Source organism: Triticum aestivum, chromosome 5D, assembly GCF_018294505.1.
Source record: "Triticum aestivum cultivar Chinese Spring chromosome 5D, IWGSC CS RefSeq v2.1, whole genome shotgun sequence".
NCBI classification, from domain to species: domain Eukaryota; kingdom Viridiplantae; phylum Streptophyta; class Magnoliopsida; order Poales; family Poaceae; genus Triticum; species Triticum aestivum.
The window spans coordinates 388,749,729-388,776,638 of NC_057808.1; the positions used below are offsets into that span (position 1 = coordinate 388,749,729).

General features: G+C 44.3%; 1 protein-coding gene and 1 long non-coding RNA gene across 2 annotated transcripts; one reads left to right on the plus strand and one right to left on the minus strand.

The window, feature by feature from the left end:
- Positions 1 to 2,350: 2,350 nt before the first annotated feature.
- LOC123125056 (uncharacterized) lies at positions 2,351 to 3,828 on the minus strand. Its single transcript, XR_006461276.1, has 3 exons — positions 3,640 to 3,828; positions 3,406 to 3,483; positions 2,351 to 3,259 (listed from the first exon to the last, which is right to left on the minus strand). It is a non-coding gene; the product is annotated as an uncharacterized lncRNA (long non-coding RNA).
- Positions 3,829 to 17,772: 13,944 nt separating this feature from the next.
- On the plus strand, positions 17,773 to 24,222 carry LOC123122022 (type I inositol polyphosphate 5-phosphatase 13). Its single transcript, XM_044542143.1, has 11 exons — positions 17,773 to 18,974; positions 19,080 to 19,332; positions 19,437 to 20,244; positions 20,989 to 21,113; positions 21,239 to 21,323; positions 21,572 to 21,725; positions 21,810 to 21,847; positions 21,922 to 22,189; positions 22,380 to 22,503; positions 22,598 to 22,958; positions 23,374 to 24,222. Exons 1-11 carry the CDS (start codon positions 18,041 to 18,043, stop codon positions 23,776 to 23,778), a joined length of 3,555 nt encoding a protein of 1,184 aa, XP_044398078.1. The 5' UTR covers positions 17,773 to 18,040; the 3' UTR covers positions 23,779 to 24,222.
- The last annotated feature ends 2,688 nt before the right edge of the window (positions 24,223 to 26,910 follow it).

Genomic DNA, 26,910 nt, shown 5'->3' on the forward strand with positions numbered 1-26,910 from the left:
CCATCTCCAGGGAGCCTCCACAGCCTCCCGCCGACACGTACGGAGATCCACCACGCCTCCATAGCCTAAGGCCACAGCAGACGGATAGACCTGCGGCGAGGCCGGCAAGAGGCGTGCAGCCCTAGCCGCCTTTGACTCACTAGAGCTCAGCCACGACTTACCCCTCTTGTTTCAGATGGCCCGTGTCCGGAATAATTGAGTTAATCGCATAAAATTATCATAACTGCTACAAAAATAACCAAAAACCATCACAGTTCGTTTAGGCAATGAAGAACCACCCATGACTCCAAAACATTGATGGCCCCATAACTGCCGATTGATGCGGTTTATGACAGGGAGGTCTCAACCGTCAGGCCGAGTTGGCAAAAAAAACACGTTGACTATCTTCTTTCTTCTAGGAGGTAACCCCCGTAAAGGGGGCACCTTTTGGGTGCACGATGACCCAAGTGTGCGATGCATGGCGCACGATAGAAGCCTAGGAAGTGGCGCCCAGAGGCACACGAGGGATATGGGCGTGGAGGTTGTTGGTATGGGGTAGGCTGATGCTTTTTGTTTGGTTTTTTCATTTTGCGTCTGGTTTTTTCTATTGGGATTAACATTTTTTCTCTCTCCGATATTTCCTTGGGTTTCTCATACAACGTGTGAGTACAAGTGCATTAAGTAGATAGTACGTGTTGAACACATAGAAGTACACCGTCGGAAGTACAAGTTGTGTGATTGCGGATAGTTCAGGTTGCACTCCGCTAGGAGTACAAATTACAACCCCAGGAAGTACATTACCACATAGGGAGTAGAAGTATGTAACACGTGAAGTACAAGTTTGTCGCATGGGGAGTTGGGAGTACAAGTTAAGTCCGAAAAAATATATTAAAACCTATCAATATAAGATTTAGTTTTGAAGCTCTTGGCACAACTAACGCAACAGTGAAAATAGTCTGTAATTTAACATCTAGTTAAGAGATATTTCATTCTGGAAAACTAGATATATAGCAAAAGAAAGCATGTACCAACCCTCCCACCCACCACCTATCGTTACCAGAGAATTTTTCATGTTTTGCGGGCTTAGTGGGACCCACTCTTGCATCCCTAAGACCTATTGGTTGTATGAAGCAATTCCTTTGTCATGGTGTGGGTTGGTAGATGATACCTCACACGCTGCTGCGGAAATAGCTAACAAATAATTTGATGTTTAGAAAGAATTTTTGCAAATAGACACTAGATCATAAATAATATTATATTTTGTTTAGAAGAAATATTGTTTAGAGTAAACACGATAAGCTGAAAATGTGTGTGTATTTCCTAATAATTCCTTACCCTGACAATATATCATCGAGGTGATGAGACAGTAGAGACATCCCAGTCGGCCATTGGCAGAACCTAAAACAAGGATAGCAGCTATTGTTGTGCATTTCATAATAGGCATAGCTTGCACTAGAAAAAACTAAAATGCGAGCCCACTCGTAATATGACTTTCTATATAAAAAAGCTGCTTACAAAGGATGTGGAGTTTCTGAGCCCGAGCTCACATGTGCTTGGATGAACAGTAAAATCCAATAAAAATCAAAATTTCTGATTTTTTTTGGTACAAACATTGACAAAAAAATTACGTGCTCACAAAAATTCATCTCGAAATCACATTTTTGAAAGTCATCGTAAAAAAAAATTGATGCTTCAAAAATGTTGTTTTCGAAAGCATTTTGGAGTGTTGATTTTGTTTCTTTTGCCACGATTTCCAAAAATGTCTTCTCAACATGAAACTTTGTGAGCACGTAAAACTTTTGGCAATATTTGCACCAAAAATATTTCAATTTTTTTTTATTTTTTTTAGATTTTACTGTCCATCCCAAGCTCAAATGAGCTCGGGAGTAGAACATGAAATGTTGTTTTCGAAAGCATTTTGGAGTGTTGATTTTGTTTCTTTTGCCACGATTTCCAAAAATGTCTTTTCAACATGAAATTTTGTGAGCACGTAAAACTTTTGGCAATATTTGCACCAAAGATATTTCAATTTTTTTTATTTTTTTTAATTATTTTTAGATTTTACTCTCCATCCCAAGCTCAAATGAGCTCGGGAGTAGAACATGATTTTTGCCTTACAAAACAATAGGCTCACTCCTACATGAAGTATAGCAGTTTGCTGCACAAGGTACGCTTCTCGCCAAAACAACCTTGTGCAGTGTACTAATATATATACTAGATGATACCCCGCGCATTGCTGCGGGAACTCTTAGTCCTATGAAAATGATGATAGATAAATTGAATAACTTTTTGCATAATGTATTAAGAACTTAAGATGAGAAAACTGCAATGGACACATCTTGATATGGCATAATTAAGTAATCTCGTTTGACTTGCAGGAATATTAATGTATATAAACACACTAACGGGGATTCGGAAAGAGACACAATATGAAAGATTATGTACAAATGTTGGAGCTGTTGTTGTAAATCAATCTTCATATATGCATTATTGGCCACTGTAGTTGCTTTAGTTGCTTGCTTGCAATACTTGACAGTGGGTGATGGAGCTCCAATATCAACAAAAAAAACATATTCCTTTCTCTCTGTTTGCCAAAGTGAGTACCAATTCTTTTTGCTCAAAGCATTAGGCTGAATAGAGCATGAGTGATTATACACATAAGTACCGAGATCCAAATTGTCGAGTTGAAAACAGAATTTGTTGCAACAAAAAGAAACTATGCATGAAACCTTATAAGGTACATTAAGTGAATAAAAAATAGAGAATGACAATTTTTGTGGTTTAAAATCTCAAACATGTTGTTCAGACCTTGGACAAATAGGCATATTTAGTCAGTTCAGCATATGCAAATTGCAGAATAGTTGGGAAGATAACACAGTCAGCACTGACTAATTTGTTTGGATTTATAAGCAAGATACTTAAACAGAGGAGGACATGTGGATGTACTATCCATCAAGGCTTAGTGCACAAAGATGAGTAGCAAACTGTCAACTACGAAAAATATAAAATAAAAGGGTTCAAACTTAAACTGAGCCCATACCATAGATAACGTGGAGAAAAGTTGGACAACTGCCGTTTTCCTTGTTCTGAATACACTGCAGTAATCTGCCCTTTTCCTTGTTCTGAATATACTGCAGTAAGCTTAGAAAATGAATACATTGTGCAGTATATTCATTTTCTTGGTAATATTTCCATCAATCTTCCCATGACAGTAGTCCTAAATGTATGAAATATTTCCATACAACTGGGCATCATACTTCTCTTTTAATCTGATCAGTTCCTGGGATTTGCAAGAATACGTCATATGGGGCAAAATTAAACATAATAGATCCACACCTCTTCTGAACAAAATCAAGGAAAGTGACCATCTCATATCATTACCAAAGCTTGTCGAACATAGAAGCCTATGATATAGTAGTTACATACCTCCTCGGTTTCACGGAGTCCATGCAGAATTTTTTCCTCTAATCATAGATGACGTTGGGTGTGCCTTGAATCAGTGCCCTGTGACAGGGAGCAGGGAAACACTTGTCACCAATAGCCATGCAGATTTTTGTGCGGAGCATCCAGCCTGATAGAAAAAGACAGGGGATGGCGGTGGCTCAAGAATCAAGATCCACGTTGCCCAGGGCATCTGGTGACACCACAACTCCTCCTAACCTCTGCAGTAGCCAGTAGGTCGACGGCGTCGCATGGTTCGACCGGCGGCAAGGCGAACGAGGGCAGCAGAAGGAGATGAAGGTGTCATGAGGCGGCCGGCGGCTAATAAGCAGAGAAGGATGCGTGATATCGAAGGATCGAGACATGCAGCGGAGACTGGATAAGGAAGGAGTAGGACACGCACACGCGGTGGTGGATTTTTATGATTCTGGAGTAACCGTGGCCCATGGAAAAGCAACTTATTTTTTTAGAAAAGCCAAAGGGCATCAGTTACGGAAGTCTGAGAATCACATGAGAATTACGGCCTTAGTGTAGCCAGGCGGATGACCTCATATGCCGTCTTCGTCAGTTGAAAAGTGGTCTTTTTTACTGGGAGACTATTCGCCTGTTTACATGCAAACGAAGAAGAATGATTGGATGATAACCGCTGACATGGCATCTATGCTGATGTGGATAGACTGCATGTCAAGAGAAATAGGTTAATGGGGATGAACTATTTAGGTATTATAGATTCACGACGACATACCTAGGTAGCAATGATTTCTTTCTGCCTTGTTTGGTGTCCAACTACCATGCTTCTGCAGTCGGACTCGATGGTGATCATCATCGAGGGGCCGGCCTCTTCCTCCTTCATCGTCTTCTTCTTTTGCTCGGCCTTGTGCTTACAGAAGAACTAGCGCTCGGTTTGGACATACTCTGGATGCTCCCGCGCAAACCTCGTCATCGCCGTGTCATCAATATCGCCGGGAGCAAAGAGAATTACCGGCCTATTCTCCTCCTCCTCCTCCTTCTCGTTCATCCGCCAAATGTTAATATTCTTCGGCCCAATTAGCCCTGCGTCTGCCTGATTCTCGATCTCTGGGAAGTTCATCTCGTGCCTCTGCCGGTCAGAACGCCACGTGGCAATGTCGTATGCACGCAGGACCACGTGACGGAGTTGAACGTGTCGATTCAGTAGCGATAGCCATCGCACTGGAACTCCACGCCGAAGTTTCCAGACGGCTTCTTCTGCACCCCGAAGAAGCCGGTCTTACTCTTCGAGATTTTCTTCAACGACATGGCGGTAGCGCGATTGCGGATCGAGCGGTGGCAACCGAGCTTCGAGAGGAGCGTCGGCGGCTGAGCGACGAGGAACGGTGCGGCGCCCGAGCGTCTAGCGTCAAATGCGGCGAGCGGGGAGCTCAAATGTCCGATGGCGGGAGCTCGAATCGGGTGGCGGATTGGCGGTGGCGTAGCGGCACAAGAATCTCGAATAGAGCGGTGGAAGCGCGGCGGCGGTGTGGCAACGGGTGTGTGTGGGGATCCAGCGGCGGCGACAGGGCAGTAGGGGAGCTCGAATCGGGCAGCGGCGAAAAGCCTATAACTTGGTACTGCATTTTTGGCTTCCGGGCCACCCCAATTTTCCAACTTCACAACTAACCATTTTGCTATGTTCCCTAGAAATTGGGAGTATTTACCCACCTTTTCCACTAGTAAGTGGATATCGATTCATTATTTCCCTCCCCGGATAGAGGAGGTTGCCTCTCGAGGGAACGGACCAGTCATGCTCCCGTAAGAAAAGAGGAACAGGGGCCTCCCCTTCGGTTGGCCATATGTCGCCGCTCAAGGGATAGGGGTCGGACCTCCATCGCTGCGCCCCCATCCCCTTGGTCCACAGAGCCACACCCCTTTGTCGCACCTACTGATGTGAATACATCGAGCACCGCCGCCGCCCTGCATCGTATGCCATCGGGAGGAGAATATATGTGGCGATGTCCCGTGCTCTTCCCTTCATCAACAACGCGCCTTAAGCAAAGCTCGGTGCCACCTCTACCCCGTGCTCTTCCCTTCATCGATGACGTGCCTTAAGCAAAGCTCGGTGTCGCCTCTGCCCCGTGCTCTTCCCTTCATCGACGACGCGCCTTAAGCAAAGCTCGGTGCTACCTCTGGCCCGTGATCTTCCCTTCATCGACGACGCGCCTTAAGCAAAGCTCGGTGCCACCTTTGCCCCGTGCTCTTCCCTTCATCGAGGACGCGCATTAAGCAAAGCTCGGTGTCGCCTCTGCCCCGTGTGTTGGGGAACGTAGTAATTTCAAAAAAATTCCTACGCACACACAAGATCATGGTGATGCATAGCAACGAGAGGGGAGAGTGTTGTCCACGTACCCTCGTAGACCGACAGCGGAAGCGTTATCACAACGCGGTTGATGTAGTCGTACGTCTTCACGATCCGACCGATCAAGTACCGAACGTACGGCACCTCCGAGTTCTACACACATTCAGCTCGATGACGTCCCTCGAACTCCGATCCAGCCGAGTGTTGAGGGAGAGTTTCGTCAGCACGACGGCGTGGTGACGATGATGATGTTCCACCGACGCAAGGCTTCGCCTAAGCTCCGCAACGGTATTATCGAGGTGTAATATGGTGGAGGGGGGCACCGCACATGGCTAAGAGATCTCAAGGATCAATTGTTGTGTCCATGGGGTGCCCCCTGCCCCCGTATATAAAGGAGCAAGGGAGGAGGAGGCCGGCCCTAGGAGGGGGCGCACCAAGTGTGGAGTCCTACTAGGACTCCCTAGTCCTAGTAGGATTCCACCTCCCATAAGGAATAGGAAAAGAGGAAGGGAAAAAGAGAAGGAAGGAAGGGGGCGCCCCCCTTCCCTAGTCCAATTCGGACCAGACCAAGGGGAGGGGTGAGGCCACCCTTGAGGCCCTTTTCCTTCTTTCCCGTATGGCCCAATAAGGCCCAATACGTATTCCTGTAACTCTCCGGTACTCCGAAAAATACCCGAATCACTCGGAACCTTTCCGAAGTCCGAATATAGTCGTCCAATATATCGATCTTTACGTCTCGACCATTTCGAGACTCCTCGTCATATCCCCGATCTCATCCAGGACTCCGAACTCCTTCGGTACATCAAAACTCAATAAAACTGTCATCGTAACGTTAAGCGTGCGGACCCTACGGGTTCGAGAACTATGTAGACATGACCGAGACACGTCTCCGGTCAATAACCAATAGCGGGACCTGGATGCCCATATTGGCTCCCACATATTCTACGAAGATCTTTATTGGTCAGACCGCATAACAACATACGTTGTTCCCTTTGTCACCGGTATGTTACTTGCCCGAGATTTGATCGTCGGTATCTCGATACCTAGTTCAATCTCGTTACCGGCAAGTCTCTTTACTCGTTCCGTAACACATCATCCCGCAAATAACTCATTAGTCACAATGCTTGCAAGGCTTATAGTGATGTGCATTACCGAGTGGGCCCAGAGATACCTCTCCGACAATTGGAGTGACAAATCCTAATCTCGAAATACGCCAACCCAACAAGTACCTTTGGAGACACCTGTAGAGCACCTTTATAATCACCCATTTACGTTGTGACGTTTGGTAGCACACAAAGTGTTCCTCCGGTAAACGGGAGTTGCATAATCTCATAGTCATAGGAACATGTATAAGTCATGAAGAAAGCAATAGCAACATACTAAACGATCGAGTGCTAAGCTAACGGAATGGGTCAAGTCAATCACGTCATTCTCCTAATGAGGTGATCTCGTTAATCAAATGACAACTCATGTCTATGGCTAGGAAACATAACCATCTTTGATTAACGAGCTAGTCAAGTAGAGGCATACTAGTGACACTCTGTTTGTCTATGTATTCACACATGTATTATGTTTCCGGTTAATACAATTCTAGCATGAATAATAAACATTTATCATGATATAAGGAAATATATAATACTTTATTATTGCCTCTAGGGCATATTTCCTTCAGTCTCCCACTTGCACTAGAGTCAATAATCTAGTTCACATCGCCATTTGATTTAACATCAATAATTCACAATCACCATGTGATTAACACCCATAGTTCACATCTCTATGTGACCAACACTCAAAGGGTTTACTAGAGTCAATAATCTAGTTCACATCGCTATGCGATTAACACCCAAAGATTACTAAGGTGTGATCATGTTTTGATTGTGAGATAATTTTAGTCAACGGGTCTGTCATATTCAGATCCGTAAGTATTTTGCAAATATCTATGTCTACAATGCTTTGCACGGAGCTACTCTAGCTAATTGCTCCCACTTTCAATATGTATCTAGACCGAGACTTAGAGTCATCTAGATTTAGTGTCAAAACTTGTATCGACGTAACCCTTTACGATGAACTTTTTGTCACTTCCATAATCGAGAAACATATCCTTATTCCACTAAGGATAATTTTGACCGCTGTCCAGTGATATACTCCTAGATCAATATTGTACTCCCTTGCCAAAATCAGTGTAGGGTATACAATAGATCTGGTACACAGCATGGCATACTTTATAGAACCTATGGCCAAGGCATAGGGAATGACTTTCATTCTCTTTCTATCTTTTGCCTTGGTCGGGCTTTGAGTCTTTACTCAATTTCATACCTTGTAACACAGGTAAGAAACTCTTTCTTTGACTGTTCCATTTTGAACTACTTCAAAATCTTGTTAAGGTATGTACTCATTGAAAAAACTTATCAAGAGTCTTGATCTATCTCTATAGATCTTGATGCTCAATATGTAAGCAGCTTCACCGAGGTTTTTCTTTGAAAAACTCCTTTCAAACACTCCTTTATGCTTTGCAGAATAATTCTACATTATTTCCGATCAACAATATGTCATTCACATATACTTATCAGAAATGCTGTAGTGCTCCCACTCACTTTCTTGTAAATACAGGCTTCGCCGCAAGTCTGTATAAAACTATATCCTTTGATCAACTTATCAAAGCGTATATTCCAACTCCGAGATGCTTGCACCAGTCCATAGATGGATCGCTGGAGTTTGCATATTTTGTTAGCACTTTTAGGATTGACAAAACCTCCTGGTTGCATCATATACAACTCTTCTTTAATAAATCCATTAAGGAATGCAGTTTTGTTTATCCATTTGCCATATTTCATAAAATGCGGCAATTGCTAACATGATTTGGACAGACTTAAGCATAGATACGAGTGAGAAACTCTCGTCGTAGTCAACACTTTGAACTTGTCGAAAACCTTTTTGCGACAATTCTAGCTTTGTAGACAGTAACACTACTATCAGCGTCCGTCTTCCTCTTGAAGATCCATTTATTCTCAATTGCTTGCCGATCATCGGGCAAGTCAACCAAAGTCCACACTTTGTTCTCATACATGGATCTCATCTCAGATTTCATGGCCTCAAGCCATTTCGCGGAATCTGGGCTCACCATCGCTTCTTCATAGTTCGTAGGTTTGTCATGGTCTAGTAACATAACCTCTAGAACAGGATTACCGTACCACTCTGGTGCGGATCTTACTCTGGTTGATCTACGAGGTTCAGTAATAACTTGATCTGAAGTTTCATGATCATCATCATTAACTTCCTCACTAATTGGTGTAGGTGTCTCAGAAACTGGTTTCTGTGATGAACTACTTTCCAATAAGGGAGCAGGTATAGTTACCTCATCAAGTTCTACTTTCCTCCCACTCACTTCTTTCGAGAGAAACTCCTTCTCTAGAAAGGATCCATACTAAGCAACGAATGTCTTGCCTTCGGATCTGTGATAGAAGGTGTACCCAACTGTCTCCTTTGGGTATCCTATGAAGACACATTTCTCCGATTTGGGTTTGAGCTTATCAGGATGAAACTTTTTCACATAAGCATCGCAACCCCAAACTTTAAGAAACGACAACTTTGGTTTCTTGCCAAACCACAGTTCATAAGGCGTCGTCTCAGCGGATTTTGATGGTGCCCTTTTTAACGTGAATGTAGCTGTCTCTAATGCATAACCCCAAAACGATAGTGGTAAATTGGTAAGAGACATCATAGATTGCACTATATCCAATAAAGTACGGTTATGACGTTCGGACACACCATTATGCTGTGGTGTTCCAGGTGGCGTGAGTAGTGAAACTATTTCACATTGTTTTAACTGAAGGCCAAACTCGTAACTCAAATACTCTTCTCTACGATCAGATCATAGAAACTTTATTTTCTTGTCACGATGATTTTCCACTTCACTCTGAAATTCTTTGAACTTTTCAAATGTTTCAGACTTATGTTTCATCAAGTAGATATACCCATATCTGCTCAAATCATATGTGAAGCTCAGAAAATAATGATACCTGCTACGAGCCTCAATATTCATCGGACCACATACATCTGTATGTATGATTTCCAACAAATCTGTTGCTCTCTCCATAGTTTCGGAGAACGGCGTTTCAGTCATCTTGCCCATGAGGCACGGTTTGCAAGCATCAAGTGATTCATAATCAAGTGATTCCAAAATCCCACCAGTATGGAGTTTCTTCATGCGCTTTACACCAATATGACCTAAACGGCAGTGCCACAAATAAGTTGCACTATCATTATTAACTTTGCATCTTTTGGCTTCAATATTATGAATATGTGTATCACTACGATCGAGATCCAACAAACCATTTTCGTTGGTGTGTGTGACCATAAAAGGTTTTTATTCATGTAAACATAACAACAATTGTTCTCTAACTTAAATGAATAACTGTATTGCAATAAACATGATCAAATCATATTCATGCTCAACGCAAACACCAAATAACACTTATTTAGTTTCAACACTAATCCCGAAAGTATAGGGAGTGTGCGATGATGATCATATCAATCTTGGAACTACTTCCAACACACATCGTCACCTCGCCTTTTACTAGTCTCTGTTTATTCTGCTACTCCCGTTTTCGAGTTACTAGTCTTTAGCAACTGAACCAGTATCAATTACCGAGGGGTTGCTATAAACACTAGTAAAGTACACATCAATAATCTGTATATCAAATATACCTTTTTTCACTTTTACTAGTCTCTGTTTATTCTGCAACTCCCGTTTCGAGTTACTACTCTTAGCAACTGAACCAGTATCAATTACCGAGGGGTTGCTATAAACACTAGTAAAGTACACATCAATAATCTGTATATCAAATATACCTTTGTTCACTTTGCCATCCTTCTTATCCACCAAATAGTTGGGGTAGTTCCGCTTCCAGTGACCAGTCCCTTTGCAGTAGAAGCACTTAGTCTCAGGCTTAGGACCAGACTTAGGCTTCTTCACTTGAGCAGCAACTTGCTTGCCGTTCTTTTTGAAGTTCCCCTTCTTCCCTTTGCCCTTTTCTTGAAACTAGTGGTCTCATCAACCATCAACACTTGAAGTGGTCTCGTCAACCATCAACACTTGATGTTTTTCTTGATTTCTACCTTCGTCGATTTCAGCAACACGAAGAGCTCGGGAATTACTTTCGTCATCCCTTGCATACTATAGTTCATCACGAAGTTCTACTAACTTGGTGATGGTGACTAGAGAATTCTGTCAATCACTATTTTATCTGGAAGATTAACTCCCACTTGATTCAAGCGATTGTAGTACCCAGACAATCTGAGCACATGCTCACTAGTTGAGCGATTCTCCTCCATCTTTTTGCTATAGAACTTGTTGGAGATTTCATATCTCTCAACTCGGGTATTTGCTTGAAATATTAACTTCAACTCCTGGAACATCTCATATGGTCCATGACGTTCAAAACGTCTTTGAAGTCCCGATTCTAAGCCGTTAAGCATGGTGCACTAAACTATCAAGTAGTCATCATATTGAGCTAGCCAAACGTTCATAACGTCTGCATCTGCTCCTGCAATAGGTCTGTCACCTAGCGGTGCATCAAGGACATAATTTTTCTGTGCAGCAATGAGGATAATCCTCAGATCACGGATCCAATCCGCATCTTTGCTACTAACATCTTTCAACATAATTTTTCTCTAGGAACATATCAAAAATAAACACAGGGAAGCAACAACTCGAGCTATTGATCTACAACATAATTTGCAAAATACTATCAGGACTAAGTTCATGATAAATTTAAGTTCAATTAATCATATTACTTAAGAACTCCCACTTAGATAAACATCCCTCTAATCCTCTAAGTGATCACGTGATCCATATCAACTAAACCATGTCCGATCATCACGTGAGATGGAGTAGTTTCAATGGTGAACATCACTATGTTGATCATATCTACTATATGATTCACGCTCGACCTTTCGGTCTCCGTGTTCCGAGGCCATATCTGTTATATGCTAGGCTTGTCAAGTTTAACCTGAGTATTCTGCGTGTGCAACTGTTTTGCACCCGTTGTATTTGAACGTAGAGCCTATCACACCCGATCATCACGTGGTGTCTCAGCACGAAGAACTTTTGCAACGGTGCATACTCAGGGAGAACACTTATACTTTGATAATTTAGTGAAGGATCATCTTATAATGCTACCGTCAAACAAAGCAAGATAAGATGCATAAAGGATTAACATCACATGCAATCAATATAAGTGATATGATATGGCCATCATCATCTTGTGCTTGTGATCTCCATCTCCGAAGCACCGTGCTTGTGATCTCCATCTCCGAAGCACCGTCATGATCACCATCGTCACCGGTGCGACACCTTGATCTCCATCGTAGCATCATTGTCGTCTCGCCAACTTATTGCTTTTACGACTATCGCTACCGCTTAGTGATAAAGTAAAACTATTACATGGCGATTGCATCTCATACAATAAAGCGACAACCATATGGCTCCTGCCAGTTGCCGATAACTCGGTTACAAAACATGATCATCTCATACAACACATTATATCACATCATGTCTTGACCATATCACATCACAACATGCCCTGCAAAAACAAGTTAGACGTCCTCTACTTTGTTGTTGCATATTTTACGTGGCTGCTACGGGCTTAGCAAGAACCGTTCTTACCTACGCATCAAAACCACAACGATAGTTTGTCAAGTTGGTGATGTTTTAACCTTCGCAAGGACCGGGCGTAGCCACACTCGGTTCAACTAAAGTGAGAGAGACAGACACCCGCCGGTCACCTTTAAGCAACGAGTGCTCGCAACGGTGAAACCAGTCTCGCGTAAGCGTACGCGTAATGTCGGTCCGGGCCGCTTCATCTCACAATACCGCTGAACCAAAGTATGACATGCTGGTAAGCAGTATGACTTATATCGCCCACAACTCACTTGTGTTCTACTCGTGCATAGCATCAACGCATAAAACCAGGCTCGGATGCCACTGTTGGGGAACGTAGTAATTTCAAAAAATGTCCTACGCACACGCAAGATCATGGTGATGCATAGCAACGAGAGGGGAGAGTGTTGTCCACGTACCCTCGTAGACCGACAGCGGAAGCGTTATCACAACGCGGTTGATGTAGTCGTACGTCTTCACGATCCGACCGATCAAGTACCGAACGTACGGCACCTCCGATTTCTACACACGTTCAGCTCGATGACGTCCCTCGAACTCCGATCCAGCCGAGTGTTGAGGGAGAGTTTCGTCAGCACGACGGCGTGGTGGCGATGATGATGTTCCACCGACGCAAGGCTTCGCCTAAGCTCCGCAACGGTATTATCGAGGTGTAATATGGTGGAGGGGGGCACCGCACACGGCTAAGAGATCTCAAGGATCAATTGTTGTGTCCATGGGGTGCCCCCTGCCCCCGTATATAAAGGAGCAAGGGAGGAGGAGGCCGGCCCTAGGAGGGGGGCGCACCAAGTGTGGAGTCCTACTAGGACTCCCTAGTCCTAGTAGGATTCCACCTCCCATAAGGAATAGGAAAAGAGGAAGGGAAAAAGAGAAGGAAGGAAGGGGGCGCCCCCCTTCCCTAGTCCAATTCGGACCAGACCAAGGGGAGGGGTGCGGCCACCCTTGAGGCCCTTTTCCTTCTTTCCCGTATGGCCCAATAAGGCCCAATACGTGTTCCCGTAATTCTCCGGTACTCCGAAAAATACCCGAATCACTCGAACCTTTCCGAAGTCCGAATATAGTCGTCCAATATATCGATCTTTACGTCTCGACCATTTCGAGACTCCTCGTCATATCCCCGATCTCATCCGGGACTCCGAACTCCTTCGGTACATCAAAACTCAATAAAATTGTCATCGTAACGTTAAGCGTGCGGACCCTACGGGTTCGAGAACTATGTAGACATGACCGAGACACGTCTCCGGTCAATAACCAATAGCGGGACCTGGATGCCCATATTGGCTCCCACATATTCTACGAAGATCTTTATCGGTCAGACCGCATAACAACATACGTTGTTCCCTTTGTCACCGGTATGTTACTTGCCCAAGATTTGATCGTCGGTATCTCGATACCTAGTTCAATCTCGTTACCGGCAAGTCTCTTTACTCGTTCCGTAACACATCGTCCCGCAACTAACTCATTAGTCACAATGCTTGCAAGGCTTATAGTGATGTGCATTACCGAGTGGGCCCAAAGATACCTCTCCGACAATTGGAGTGACAAATCATAATCTCGAAATACGCCAACCCAACAAGTACCTTTGGAGACACCTGTAGAGCACCTTTATAATCACCCATTTACGTTGTGACGTTTGGTAGCACACAAAGTGTTTCTCCGGTAAACGGGAGTTGCATAATCTCATAGTCATAGGAACATGTATAAGTCATGAAGAAAGCAATAGCAACATACTAAATGATCGAGTGCTAAGCTAACGGAATGGGTCAAGTCAATCACGTCATTCTCCTAATGAGGTGATCTCGTTAATCAAATGACAACTCATGTCTATGGCTAGGAAACATAACCATCTTTGATTAACGAGCTAGTCAAGTAGAGGCATACTAGTGACACTCTGTTTGTCTATGTATTCACACATGTATTATGTTTCCGGTTAATACAATTCTAGCATGAATAATAAACATTTATCATGATATAAGGAAATATATAATACTTTATTATTGCCTCTAGGGCATATTTCGTTCACCGTGCTCTTCCCTTCAACGATGACGCGCCTTAAGCAAAGCTCTGTGCCGCCTCTGCCCCGTGCTCTTCCCTTCATCGACGGCTGATACGTCTCCAACGTATCTATAATTTTTTATTGTTCCATGCTATTATATTATCTGTTTTGGATGTTTTATGTGCATTAATATGCTATTTTATATGATTTTTGGGACTAACCTATTAACCTAGAACCCAGTGCCAGTTCCTGCTTTTTCCTTATTTTAGAGTTTCGCAGAAAAGGAATACCAAACGGAGTCCAAACGGAATAAAACTTTCGCGATGTTTTTTCTTGGACCAGAAGACACCCAGGAGACTTGGAGGGTGGAGGGCGCGCCCCCGACCTTGTGGGCCCCTCGTAGCTCCACCGACCTCGTTCCTTCGCCTATATATTCTCATATACCCTAAAAACTTTCAGGGGAGCCACGAAACCACTTTTCCACCACCGCAACCTTCTGTACCCGTGAGATCTCATCTAGGGGCCTTTTCCGGCGTCCTGCCGGATGGGGATTCGATCACGGAGGGCTTCTACATCAACACCATTGCCTTTCCGATGAAGCGTGAGTAGTTTACCACAGACCTACGGGTCCATAGCTAGTAGCTAGATGGCTTCTCTCTCTCTTTGATTCTCAATACAAAGTTCTCCTCGCTGTTCTTAGAGATCTATTCGGTGTAATACTCTTTTTCGGTGTGTTTGCCGAGATCCGATGAATTGTGGATTTATGATCAGCTTATCTATGAATATTATTTGAATCTTTTCTGAATTCTTATATGCATGATTTGATATCTTTGCAAGTCTCTTCGAACTATCGATTTGGTTTGGCCAACTAGATTGGTTTTTCTTGCAATGGGAGAAGTGCTTAGCTTTGGGTTCAATCTTGTGGTGCTCGATCCCAGTGACAGAAGGGGAAACGACACGTATTGTATTGTTGCCATCGAGAATAAGAAGATGGGGTTATTATCATAATGCTTGAGTTAATTCCTATACATCATGTCATCTTGCTTAAGGCGTTACTCCGTTCTTTATGAACTTAATACTCTAGATGCATGCTGGATAGCGGTCGATGTGTGGAGTAATAGTAGTAGATGCAGAATCGTTTCGGTCTACTTGACACGGACGTGATGCCTATATTCATGATCATTGCCTTAGATATCGTCATAACTTTGCGCTTTTCTATCAATTGCTCGGCAATAATTTGTTCACCCACCGTAATAATTTCTATCTTGAGAGAAGCCTCTAGTGAAACCTATGGCACCCGGGTCTATTTTCCATCATATAAGTTTTCGATCTACAATCTCCGTTTCCTATTTAGTTTCTTTGTAATCTTTTACTTTTCGTTCCATAAACCAAAAAATACCAAAAATATTATTTTACCGTCTATCCATCTCTATCAGATCTCACGTTGCAAATAACCGTGAAGGGATTGACAACCCCTTTATCGCGTTGGGTGCAAGTTGATGTTTGTTTGTGCAGGTATTCGGTGGCTTGCGCGTTGTCTCCTACTGGATTGATACCTTGGTTCTCAAAAGCTGAGGGAAATACTTACTCTACTTTGCTGCATCACCCTTTTCTCTTCAAGGGAAAAACCAACGCAAGCTCAAGAGGTAGCAATGGCGCGCCTTAAGCAAAGCTCGGTGCCGCCTCTGCTCCGTGTCTTAGCAGAAAAAACTTGTTTAAACCTAGGATCTTGTAGAAGTAGCTGCTGTAAAATCGTCCTTGTAGACCATAAGACCCAGGTGGCTGCAACCTGCATAACAAATCGCTGCCATGAAGAGAAAAAACTCAAGACAAGGCCCGCAGCGCCTCAGTTTCGACCAGACGGAGTCGAAGAGCACAAATCTCCTACGCTCCCTAATAGGACCGAGGCTTGCCAACCATCATAGGTCGGAACTGGAGCCAGATGACCAAGATATACAACTGTATTGTTCCCTGTGTAGGATAGCGCGATCTAGACAAACCTATAAAAAATCAACCTAAAGAACCAGATTCAGGACACACCATCTTCTACACACCTCCCGATGATATGTGAAGAAGCATCACTGGAATGAGGGCGAGACTGGGAGACATTATTCGACGTTGACGGTGACAACATCGCCTCACCGCCACCGAATGGTGACAATCCTAAATTTATTCTAACCCTACCACCATCAGACCGAAGATCTAGGGTCCCCGCCCCCTCCTATCATTGGAGCGTCAGACGGAGGGACAAGGGCGGCTCCGACTCGCCGGGTAGTAGGGTAGGCCTGTCGCCACCGCCGCTCGTCTAGGTCAAGGAAAGGGGGGGTGCGGCCCGTAAATAACTGGGATTAGGTTGTTTCAAAGTATTGGGACTAATTTATCACATTTGAAATAGAATTAGAACCTCAATTGTACATACCCTACACAAAGAAAAAAACAGTGCCCAATAACAGTGAATCCACAATCTAAAGCATGTCTATATACATCGTTCATATTGAAATCTCTAAAAAATACTTACACATTTAGGAACGGAGGGAGTAGATTGTAACCAATCTTGTGGCAGTACTGATTTAGCTGGCTGAAATTGAAGGAAATTTCATGCGAGGAGAAGAGAAATGATGGAAAGAGTGAAAAAATAGCCTCGGGAGCTGAAGGTCCTATTCCGTGAAGATCGGACCTCCCCTTGTACTCCCTCTTCTCCGAAGACGGGGTCACATCACCCCGTCCTCTCCTGTCGTTGGAGTGACAAACGGAGGGAGAAGGGGCGCTCGGACTCGCCAAGTAGTAGGTTAGGTCTGTTGCCATCGCCGCTCGTCTAGGTCAGGGAAAGGGGGGTCCGGCCCGTAAATAACTGGGACTAGGCTGTTTCAAAGTTTTAGGACTAATTTATCACATTTGAAATAGAATTAGAACGTCAATCATACATACCCTGCACAAAAAACACGGTGCCCAATAACATTGCTTGGCTGAGTGTTACTCCCTTCCGTCCCTTTTACTCCGTATATAAAATTTGTGTCAAGTCAAACTTTATAAAGTTTGACCAAAATTATTTAAAAAAATATCAACATCTACAATAATACTAAATAAATATAATATGAAACTACATTCCATAATGAATCTAATTATATTGATTTGGTATTGTGGATATTTGTACTTTGTCTATAAATTTGGCCAAACTAGAGATGTTTTGACTTTAGACAAAACTTAAAAAGGACCAGAGGGAGTAGATTGTAACCAATCTTGTGGCAGTACTAATTTAGGTGGCTGAAATTGAAGGAAATTTCATGCGAGGAGAAGAGAAATGACGAAAAGAGTGAAAAAATAGCCTCGGACGCTGACAGTGGGTCCCGGTCCGCAGACAGGAGCAGGCGACACGCGCCCCCCCTTGGCCTCCGTCTCCGACGGCCGCGGGTGGCGCGCGGCCTCGGACCCCCGACCACTCCCTCTCCCGCGCCTCCCTCGCCGCGCCCTCCTCCCTCGCCTCGCCATCTTGACCATTTCCATCTTATCCCTCCCGCTCCCATTCCCACGCCCAGCCCCAGGACCACTCACCGATCAGGCCGCCCGCGCGCACGCACGCACATCAGATCGACCGGCCGTCGGTGGCGGGGGCGCGATCACGATCACACCCATGGAGCCCGACGACGAGGCGCTCAAGGAGCTGGCCGCCGCCTCGTCGCGGCCGCCGCAGCGGAGGGGCATCTCCTACAGCCAGCCGCTGTCGCGCGGGGACACCGCGTCCGCGCGCCGCGCCGCGCTCCGCAACCTCAGCCTCGACGACGACCACGTCCTCCCGGCCTCCCACTCCCTCTCCTACGCGCACCACGACTCCTCCGCCGGCGTCCCCGCCGGCTACCACCCGCCGCTCCCGCCGCAGCAGCAGCACCACCACCACCCCAGCGCCTCCTACTCCTCCGGCCCCAGCTCCCGCCGCTCCGTCGGCGGCGCCAGCGACGGCTCCATGACGCTCGAGCGCGCCATGTCCGAGTACGGCGGCGGCGCCGGCACCCTCCCGGAGTTTGTCGGCGCGGGCGGCGGCAAGGGCATCTTCCGCGTGCCGCTCCGCGCGGCAATGCACCCGCACCGCCCTCCCCCGCTCGAGGTGCGGCCCCACCCGCTCCGGGAGACGCAGGCCGGCTCCTTCCTCCGCACGCTCGCCTCCGATCCGCAGCGCCGCCAACTGTGGGCCGGGGCCGAATCCGGGATCAGGGTGTGGGCGCTCGACGAGGTGTTCGCCGGCTGGGGCGCTGGCGCGCGCCGGGGCGACGAGGAGAGCGCGCCCTTCCGCGAGGGCGTACCCGCGCCGCCCGCGCTCTGCGTCGCCATGGACAGGGCCAACGGGCTGCTGTGGACGGGGCACAAGGACGGGAGGATCCGCTCGTGGCGCATGGACCTCGAGACGGCCGCCACGGCGCCCGCGCCTCCGCCTCCTGGTTCAGGCGGCGAAGGGAGCGTTGGGGGAAGCGCACACGGTGGACCCAACAGCGCCCCCGTGTTCAGGGAAGCCCTCACATGGCAGGCCTACGGCCGGACGCCCGTGCTCTCCATGGCCATCACCTCATATGGTGAGCATGCCATCTATCTATCATCTCCTCATATTGTGACAATGCATTTCTGTTGTATGTGCTTGCCAAATGTGAAGAATCCCTCTCGCTGTTTGAATCTGGCAGGTGAGATATGGTCGGGCTCAGAGGCTGGAGTCATAAAGGCATGGCCATACGATGCCATTGCCAAGTCCCTCTCGCTGTCACCGGAAGAGAGGCACATGGCTGCATTGTTGGTGGAGAGGGCGTACATTGACCTCAGGAACCATTGCACAGTTGGCAACGTATGCTCTCTCCCTGCATCCGATGTTAAGTACATGCTCGCCGATCATTCTCGGGCCAAGGTTTGGACCCTGACAAGCATGACATTTGCTCTCTGGTATGCCTTCAGAAATACCAATGAAATGTTGTGTTTAGATTAGATTACCGTCTTTGCCAGGTAGCTGCTTTAACTTGTAGATTGTACTGAAATGTGTGCCTCAGGGATGCTCGTACAAGGGAGCTGCTGAAAGTATTTGGAATGGATGGCCAAGTTGAGTCGGCTCGGCTAGATGCACCGGTCATGCCAGAGCAACCCATGGAGGAAGTAGAGGTCAAAGTAAAGCCATCGAAGAAGGACAAGTCGGGAGGCTCTTTGAACTTCTTCCAGAAATCTAGGAATGCCTTAATGGGAGCAGCCGATGCGGTGCGCAGGGTTGCAACAAAGGGGACATTTGTCGAAGATAACCGGAGAACAGGAGCAGTGGCTCAAGCAGATGATGGGGCAATTTGGTCTGGATGCACAAATGGTTGCATTATCCAGTGGGATGGAAATGGGAACCGAATGCAGGAGTTCCAGCATCATACTTCTTCTGTGCAGTGCATAAAGGCACTCGGAGATAGGGTGTGGGTCGGCTACGCCAGTGGTACTGTTCAAGTCATGGATGTCGATGGTAACCTTCTCGCAGGATGGACTGGACATAGCTGCCCGGTCATAAGGATGGCGATTGGTGGTTCTTACATCTACACTCTGGCACATCATGGCGGTATCCGGGGATGGCCACTGACTTCCCCTGGACCTCTTGATGATGTTTTGCGAACTGAATTGGCTAACAAAGAATTGTCATACACTAGAATGGAAAAGATAAACATAATGGTTGGAAGTTGGAATGTAGCGCAGGGAAAAGCAACTGCAGAGTCACTTAAAGCATGGTTGGGTAGCGTAGCATCTGATGTTGGGTTAGTTGTTGTTGGATTACAAGAGGTTGAGATGGGTGCAGGTTTTCTTGCAATTTCTGCAGCAAAAGAAACTGTGAGATACTTTATCTCCCTTTCAGTCATTCATTTTGTTGCTGTTCAATCAATCAATTATTTAAAGCCTGCGTCGAAGTATGTATTGGTAGCTAAGAACATTAAAAACTAATCCTGCTTTAGGAGTGTTAATTCGATGTATATGGTTCAACCTGCCAATCGCACTATCTTAGCAATTTACTTGTAAAGTGGGGTTATTCCCTTTAGATTCCATTTTTGTGCTTTAGATCACTCTCAACTCTTGAATTTTCACCACCGGATATTAGTTTTGTGACAGCATATTTTTTTCTAAAGCAATTACGAGCATTCTTATGCGGAAAGAACACTTCAATACTGTTCCAAGTTGTAATGTTGTTCATTATACTCTCACTAACATGTTTTAGCCATTTTATCACGGTTTTACTGTTTCATCTTTTCCTGCTATTGTACAATCCAGTCATTAGTTGTTGCTTTCCCCAGCAACCAAGCTTTTGGTTATCAATCATCAATGCGACATGATTTATGTATTGTTTCATGGCAACTACGGTTTTTCTTGGACACTTCCAATTTTATGATATTCACTTGAATGAACCAAAATGTCATCTGCATCATTCTTTTCGTTAAGTCTATCTTATTTTGATTGTTTTACTTTCTCTCTCAAATTTAAAAATTATGATCTCCGTGATGGCTCATATTGTTGCTTTCTTTATGTGTAAGTATCCCTGAGTCACACGCTTTACTGAACTTCCCTTGTTCATGGTTTTAGGTAGGACTTGAGGGAAGTGCCAATGGTCAATGGTGGATAGACAATATAGGCAAAGCACTTGATGAGGGGACATCATTCCACCGAGTTGGTTCTAGGCAGTTGGCTGCATTGCTTATTGCTGCATGGTATGGGCCTGTCATGAATTAGTTTCTTAGAATTACGATCAAATTTCTTTTGCCGCATAATGATAACCTGTTGAGTTTCCGTTCTCATGTGATATACATAATATGGAAAATATTAACTTTTCAAGGGCAAGAAAAAGTCTTAAGCCATATGTCGGTGATGTTGAGGCTGCAGCAGTTCCATGTGGTCTTGGACGTGCCATCGGCAATAAGGTATATGATGGTATATATGTACAGACATTCATGTTCCTCGTTGTAGCCACCATTTTTGAAGGCTGTGTCCTTATGTACAACTACCATAATGACAAGTTTCTAAACATGAAGAATGAAAGTTGGAATGAAGTAATCAGTAGAGTACATTCAAGTCACTGATCACTGCACCGATTTATATTTTGTTGCATGTGTCTAAGTCATGCTCCCCAATTATTTTCCTTGCGTCATGACAAGTGATTCTTCTGCAGGGTGGTGTAGGATTAAGAATAAGAGTCTACGATCGTAAAATGTGTTTTGTGAGCAATCATTTTGCTGCACATCTGGAAGCTGTTGCCAGGCGCAATGCTGACTTCGATCACATTTATCGTACAATGGCTTTCAACAAACCTCATGGATCCACATGTTCGTTTCCTATTTAATTTCCATAATGTTGTTTCAAGCACCAAAAAGTACTTTCTCTAACCCTTGTGATTTCTTTTGTTTCAGCTTCTGCTACATCTGTCCAATTGCACAAAACAGTGAATGTACGTGTTCTCTAACCTTCAGGATATCCATACTGATGAATTATGCTAATGTCCAGATTTTGTGGTAATGGCAGGTTAATGGAAATCCAGTTGATGAGGTCAGGCCTGACTTGGCTGATGCTGATATGGTTGTCTTTCTTGGTGATTTCAACTACCGGCTTTATGGTATCACATATGATGAAGCAAGGGACATGGTTTCCCAAAGAAGCTTTGATTGGCTAAGAGAGAAGGATCAGCTTCGAGCAGAAATGAAAGCTGGAAAAGTATTTCAAGGAATGCGTGAAGGTCTGATCAAATTCCCACCGACTTACAAATTCCAAAAGCACGCGCCAGGTCTTGGAGGTATGCCTCTTTTGATTCTACAAGCATTTGATCAATTATTTTCTGTTCAGCGATGATTTAAAAAAAAACTCTGCTCAGATCTTGCCACTGGCTCACTTAGAAATATATATTTCTTAATCGCTTTGTAATTTATTAGCGCATAGTAAATAAAACCATTGGTTCTGAAGCTTCTTATTCAACTGCCTTGTAGGGTATGATTCGGGTGAGAAGAAGCGGATACCTGCTTGGTGTGATAGGGTGCTATATCGCGACAGTCGTGCTGTATCAGTAGCCGAATGCTCGCTAGAGTGCCCTGTAGTTGCTGCAATTACATCGTCAGCTACTACAACACTTTTTCTTGATTTCTCCTTGTGATATCCCACCATTCCTTTCTCTCATATGCATATTGTTTTACCTCTGTTTTAATAGGTATGTAGCTGTCATGGAGGTCACAGAGAGTGATCATAAACCTGTGAGGTGCACATTTAGCGTTGATATTGCACGAGTAGATGAGTTAACAAGAAGACAAGAGTATGGAGAAATAATCGAATCGAACGAGGAAGTGCGGTCTATGCTTAAGGAGTCTTGTTTTGTTCCTGACAGCACAGTTAGCACAGAGGAAATTATATTGGAAAATCAAGAGAATATTGTTTTCCAAATTACCAATAATTGTGAAACAAGCAAAGCAGCTTTTGAAATCCTATGTGAAGGCCAGTCGACCAAAAAGGACGATGGGACTAAACCAGAGATTATTCCAAGGGCATCATTTGGCTTTCCACTTTGGCTTGAGGTATGAATGACTATATTTTTTTATACTTGCATACAACTAAGTTTTTCGACCAACTTTTTATGTTGTACCATCATGGAGTCTAAAGGTAACCTATAGGAACCATATGATCCATCGATGACTCCATGATGTGAAACTTCAGTCTATATGTAGGTTCTCGCGGCAACCTATAGGAACCATATGATTCATCGATTATTACTCCTTATAATTTCTAGCAAAGCTTATAAGAAACAAACTATGTAGCCATTTGCCCATATAGATCAATAATCGTTAGTCATTACTGAATCACGGCAAAAATCCACGTCCGCAGCCCATGGCAGACAGTAGTTCTGAAGTGCGGGTTCTTTGGCATTCTCGATTTGTCATTGCCTTTATGCTGAATACCATAACCAACTTCTAATTTACCATGGCACGACAGGTCCTACCAGCGAACGGTCTTATTAAACCAGGAGAAACCGTGGATATTACAATACACCATGAGGACTTCTACACACAAGAAGAATTTGTGGACGGGATACCACAAAACTGGTGGTGCGAAGACACCAGGGACAAGGAAGCTGTTATTGTGGTAAACATAACTGGTAGCACCTCAACTGAAACCAAGACGCACACGATCAATGTCCGACATCGCTGCCCAGCAACATCAGCGCCCCCACCTATCAACCCACCGGTGACACTAACTCCACCAAGCAATAACATGCCCAGTGAAGCGCCGTCTAAGCGTTCTTCCAAGAAGAAGGAGGCGAGTCGTCAACAACAACAGGACTACGCGCAGTTCGCAAGCACGGAGGTGCATGATTTGTACCGCATGCGTTGTCCCTGAGGCCTGTAGAAAGGAGTACAATCAATACTGCAGTTCTGTCTAGGAGATGGGGGTCAGGGAAGCCTTTAGATGCCTCACATAAACCAGGAAGGGAAGGAGTTGCTCCGGTTCTGTACATATGCTTCACTTACCTCTACCAGCTGCCATTCTCTGTGTAGCCCAAACAAGGAGTCTAGAGTCATGCCACTGCTAAAAAATAAGTTGATTTTTTCCTCCTTGTTTCTTGAAGAGTGTTCTTTAGGGAGTGGGATTTTCCCTCTTGATTCTTAAGGAGTGTTCTTTAGGGAAAATTCGTCCTGTTAATGAATGGACAGTGATCAGTGTAATCTTTTTCATAGAATTACCTTAGGCTTGTTCTTTCCTTCACTCAAAACTGCTAATGATCTTGTAACTGATGGCTTATTCATTTTGTCAATAAGAGATCAATTCATTGTTCTCTTGAAGCATCTTTTGTGCCCAAGAATCTTCCATGGTGATTATGTCAGTCATCTTACTGGCCTTCAAATTTTGATCTCAGTTTGTAGTTGTGCAGGATAGGCGATAACAGTACACATTTCTGTTCGGCTGAAGTGTGCTTCATTTTTGCTGCAAATTAAACAAAGTTAAGTTTGGACCGACGAAACTACGATAACAGACACTCATGTTGACGCTTGACAGTAAGCAATTTCTTTTACTGTTTTCTTCTTCTGGTTTAGTATTCAACTAGAAGGTTGGATGCGCTTTGCTGCGTCGTTGGTGTTGTTGAGATTCTTAAAAAAAAAGTACTCGTTTTGTTTTAAATTATAAGGTGTATTACTTTTTTGAAAAGTCCAACCTCTTTAAGTTTGATCAAATTTACAAAGAAAATATCAAAATTCGTAAAGGTGTTATTAGGTTCACCATGAAATAAATTTTCATATTTTTTTGGCTTAATATTGTGGATGTCGATATTTTTGGCTCTAAACTTGGTTAAAGTTAAAGAAATTTGACTTTCCAAAGAACTAATACCCCTTTTATTTTGGAACTGATTGAATATTTTGTTTGGCGGATGGGGGAGACGATGGAGTGTGTTTTATGTTTATTTATAATGCGGTATTTGGTGGGCCTTTCATGATGTGATTATGTGTTATGCGCTAATCAACTCATACTTTTGTGGGTAAATTTCCAAGTCGGTGCCTACATGTACTATATTGGTGCTATAGTATTATCACATGGTGGCGCTTCTTTTTTTTAGGTGGTAAGAGGGTGCACGGGGTTGATATGTTTTTCTAGCCGGTTGGTGTTGATTGATTTAAAAAATCATTGGCCCGATCAAAATCGTAAATCAAATTCAAAATTGAATATCTCAATCGAATAAAAGAGCTTCAAAATTAGGGATTACGATGAATTAAAATAATTAAATGGTAGAGCTCTTTGAGAAATTATTGACCCGCTCAAAATCAGGTGACCAAGTTTAAACTAAAAACCTCAATTAATTGTGAGGACTTAAAAATTAGGAATTATAGTGTATAGTATAAAAGAACTGAATGAGAGTTTTGAGAAATTGTTGACTTGGTCAAAATCGGATGACCTAATTTCAATTGGACATATCTCAATTGATTGTGAGGCCTTTTACCCCTAGAGAGCTTAGTGATATAGTAGATGTGGGGCACATGAGCCTAAACACCATTTTAAATACCCAATTTTTGGTGTGCAACTCTCTAAATCCTTCTGTCCTTGTCTTGGAAGACATACATAATACTCCCTCCGTCCCATAGCTTGCAAAAACATCTTATATTATGGGGCGGGGAGAGTGCATATATATCCAGTGCACATGCATGTTGGGCCTTTTACTCCACACACATAAACTCAGTCCGACCACAATACTCCCCTTAAGATTTGCCTAATCTATTAATGAAGGGAGAATAGAGTTTGTTACAAATAACCCTTGGAAGCCACATGAAAAACTACAATAGATCCTGATTTCTTCGCACCCGCGGTGATCCATAAGTTTGCCTTGGTCATGATGATGTTGAGAAGGACTGCCGGAGAGGCGCTCTTGTGGCGGAATACCCTAGTGTTACACCCATTTCAAATGGTCCAAGCCACAAGCATGGTAAGCAAAGCTATGGCTTTTCAATGAGATATGCCCACGCTGTTTCTACTTGCCCACCGATTCTTCACAGTGTTCTTGGTATGCCATGTAGATGTGTCAATGCTCTCAAGGTGAAGCTTCTCAATGACCGAGGTGATTCCCCGCTAGTAATTTCATTGCAATGTGTACAAAGTACGAGAGGGATATATAAATGTATATATACATATGCAGAGAGGCGGTGTGAAAGGGGGGGATTACAAAGTGTTTAAACCAAACATGACCATATGGGCGGCACGATACAACCCAGCCATAAAAAGGCCTCGCATGACTGATCCATGCAGGCCCTTTTATAAAAGGGTCATGTCATGCTGGTCCAAAGGTTTCGCCTCATGGATTGACCTGACACACATGCTAAAAGGGATGGCCCGTGTCGATTTTCGACCTTGTGGGCTGTTTCAGTCTTCCAGGCTTTTTGTTTTTAGGTTAAAAAGGCCAAAAAAAGCCCTAAAGCCCTAAACAACCCCCACAAAGGTCAAAACAACCCTAAAAGGGTCAAAACGACCCCAAACTGTGTTAAAAGGGCCGACTTGGCCCTATGTCGAGCTGTGCTTGGGCCATGCCGTGCCGACATATGACCACGGTGGCTTCAAATGTGGATCTCTAGGCAGCTTGGAAGAACATCAGCAAGAAGGACCGACACGAATGAGCTCCAAACTGAAAAGGTGTGTTGGTTGGGGTGGCCTCCTTGAGCTTCATGTGCGCACGCGGCGGCGTGGCTAAAGAAAGTGTGTTGGTAGTAGGGGAGATGTGGGATATGGTGTGAGAGAACATGTGGATCATGGATGCCGATGAGAGAGATGTGACGACGGTGGCCACGTCAATGATCCCCATTTGCAAATGGACAAAAGGTAAATGACCATGAATTGTCGGTTGGTGCTGATTTTATTTCATAAAGTTTAGGGTTTGATTTAGACCATCTCTACAAATTCAAATTTTCACAAGGTTTAAAACAGACTTTACCCTCAGAATTCAGAAAAAAATAGTGCTACTGTACCAATGGTACTGTGAAGGCAAATTGG

Coding starts and splice junctions, on each gene's coding strand:
- LOC123122022 (XM_044542143.1), top strand. CDS start 18,041: ATGGAGCCCGACGACGAGGCGCTCAAGGAGCTGGCCGCCGCCTCGTCG. Junction 19,333..19,436: donor AGCATGACATTTGCTCTCTG/GTATGCCTTCAG, acceptor TGTGTGCCTCAG/GGATGCTCGTACAAGGGAGC. Junction 21,848..21,921: donor AATTGCACAAAACAGTGAAT/GTACGTGTTCTC, acceptor TGGTAATGGCAG/GTTAATGGAAATCCAGTTGA.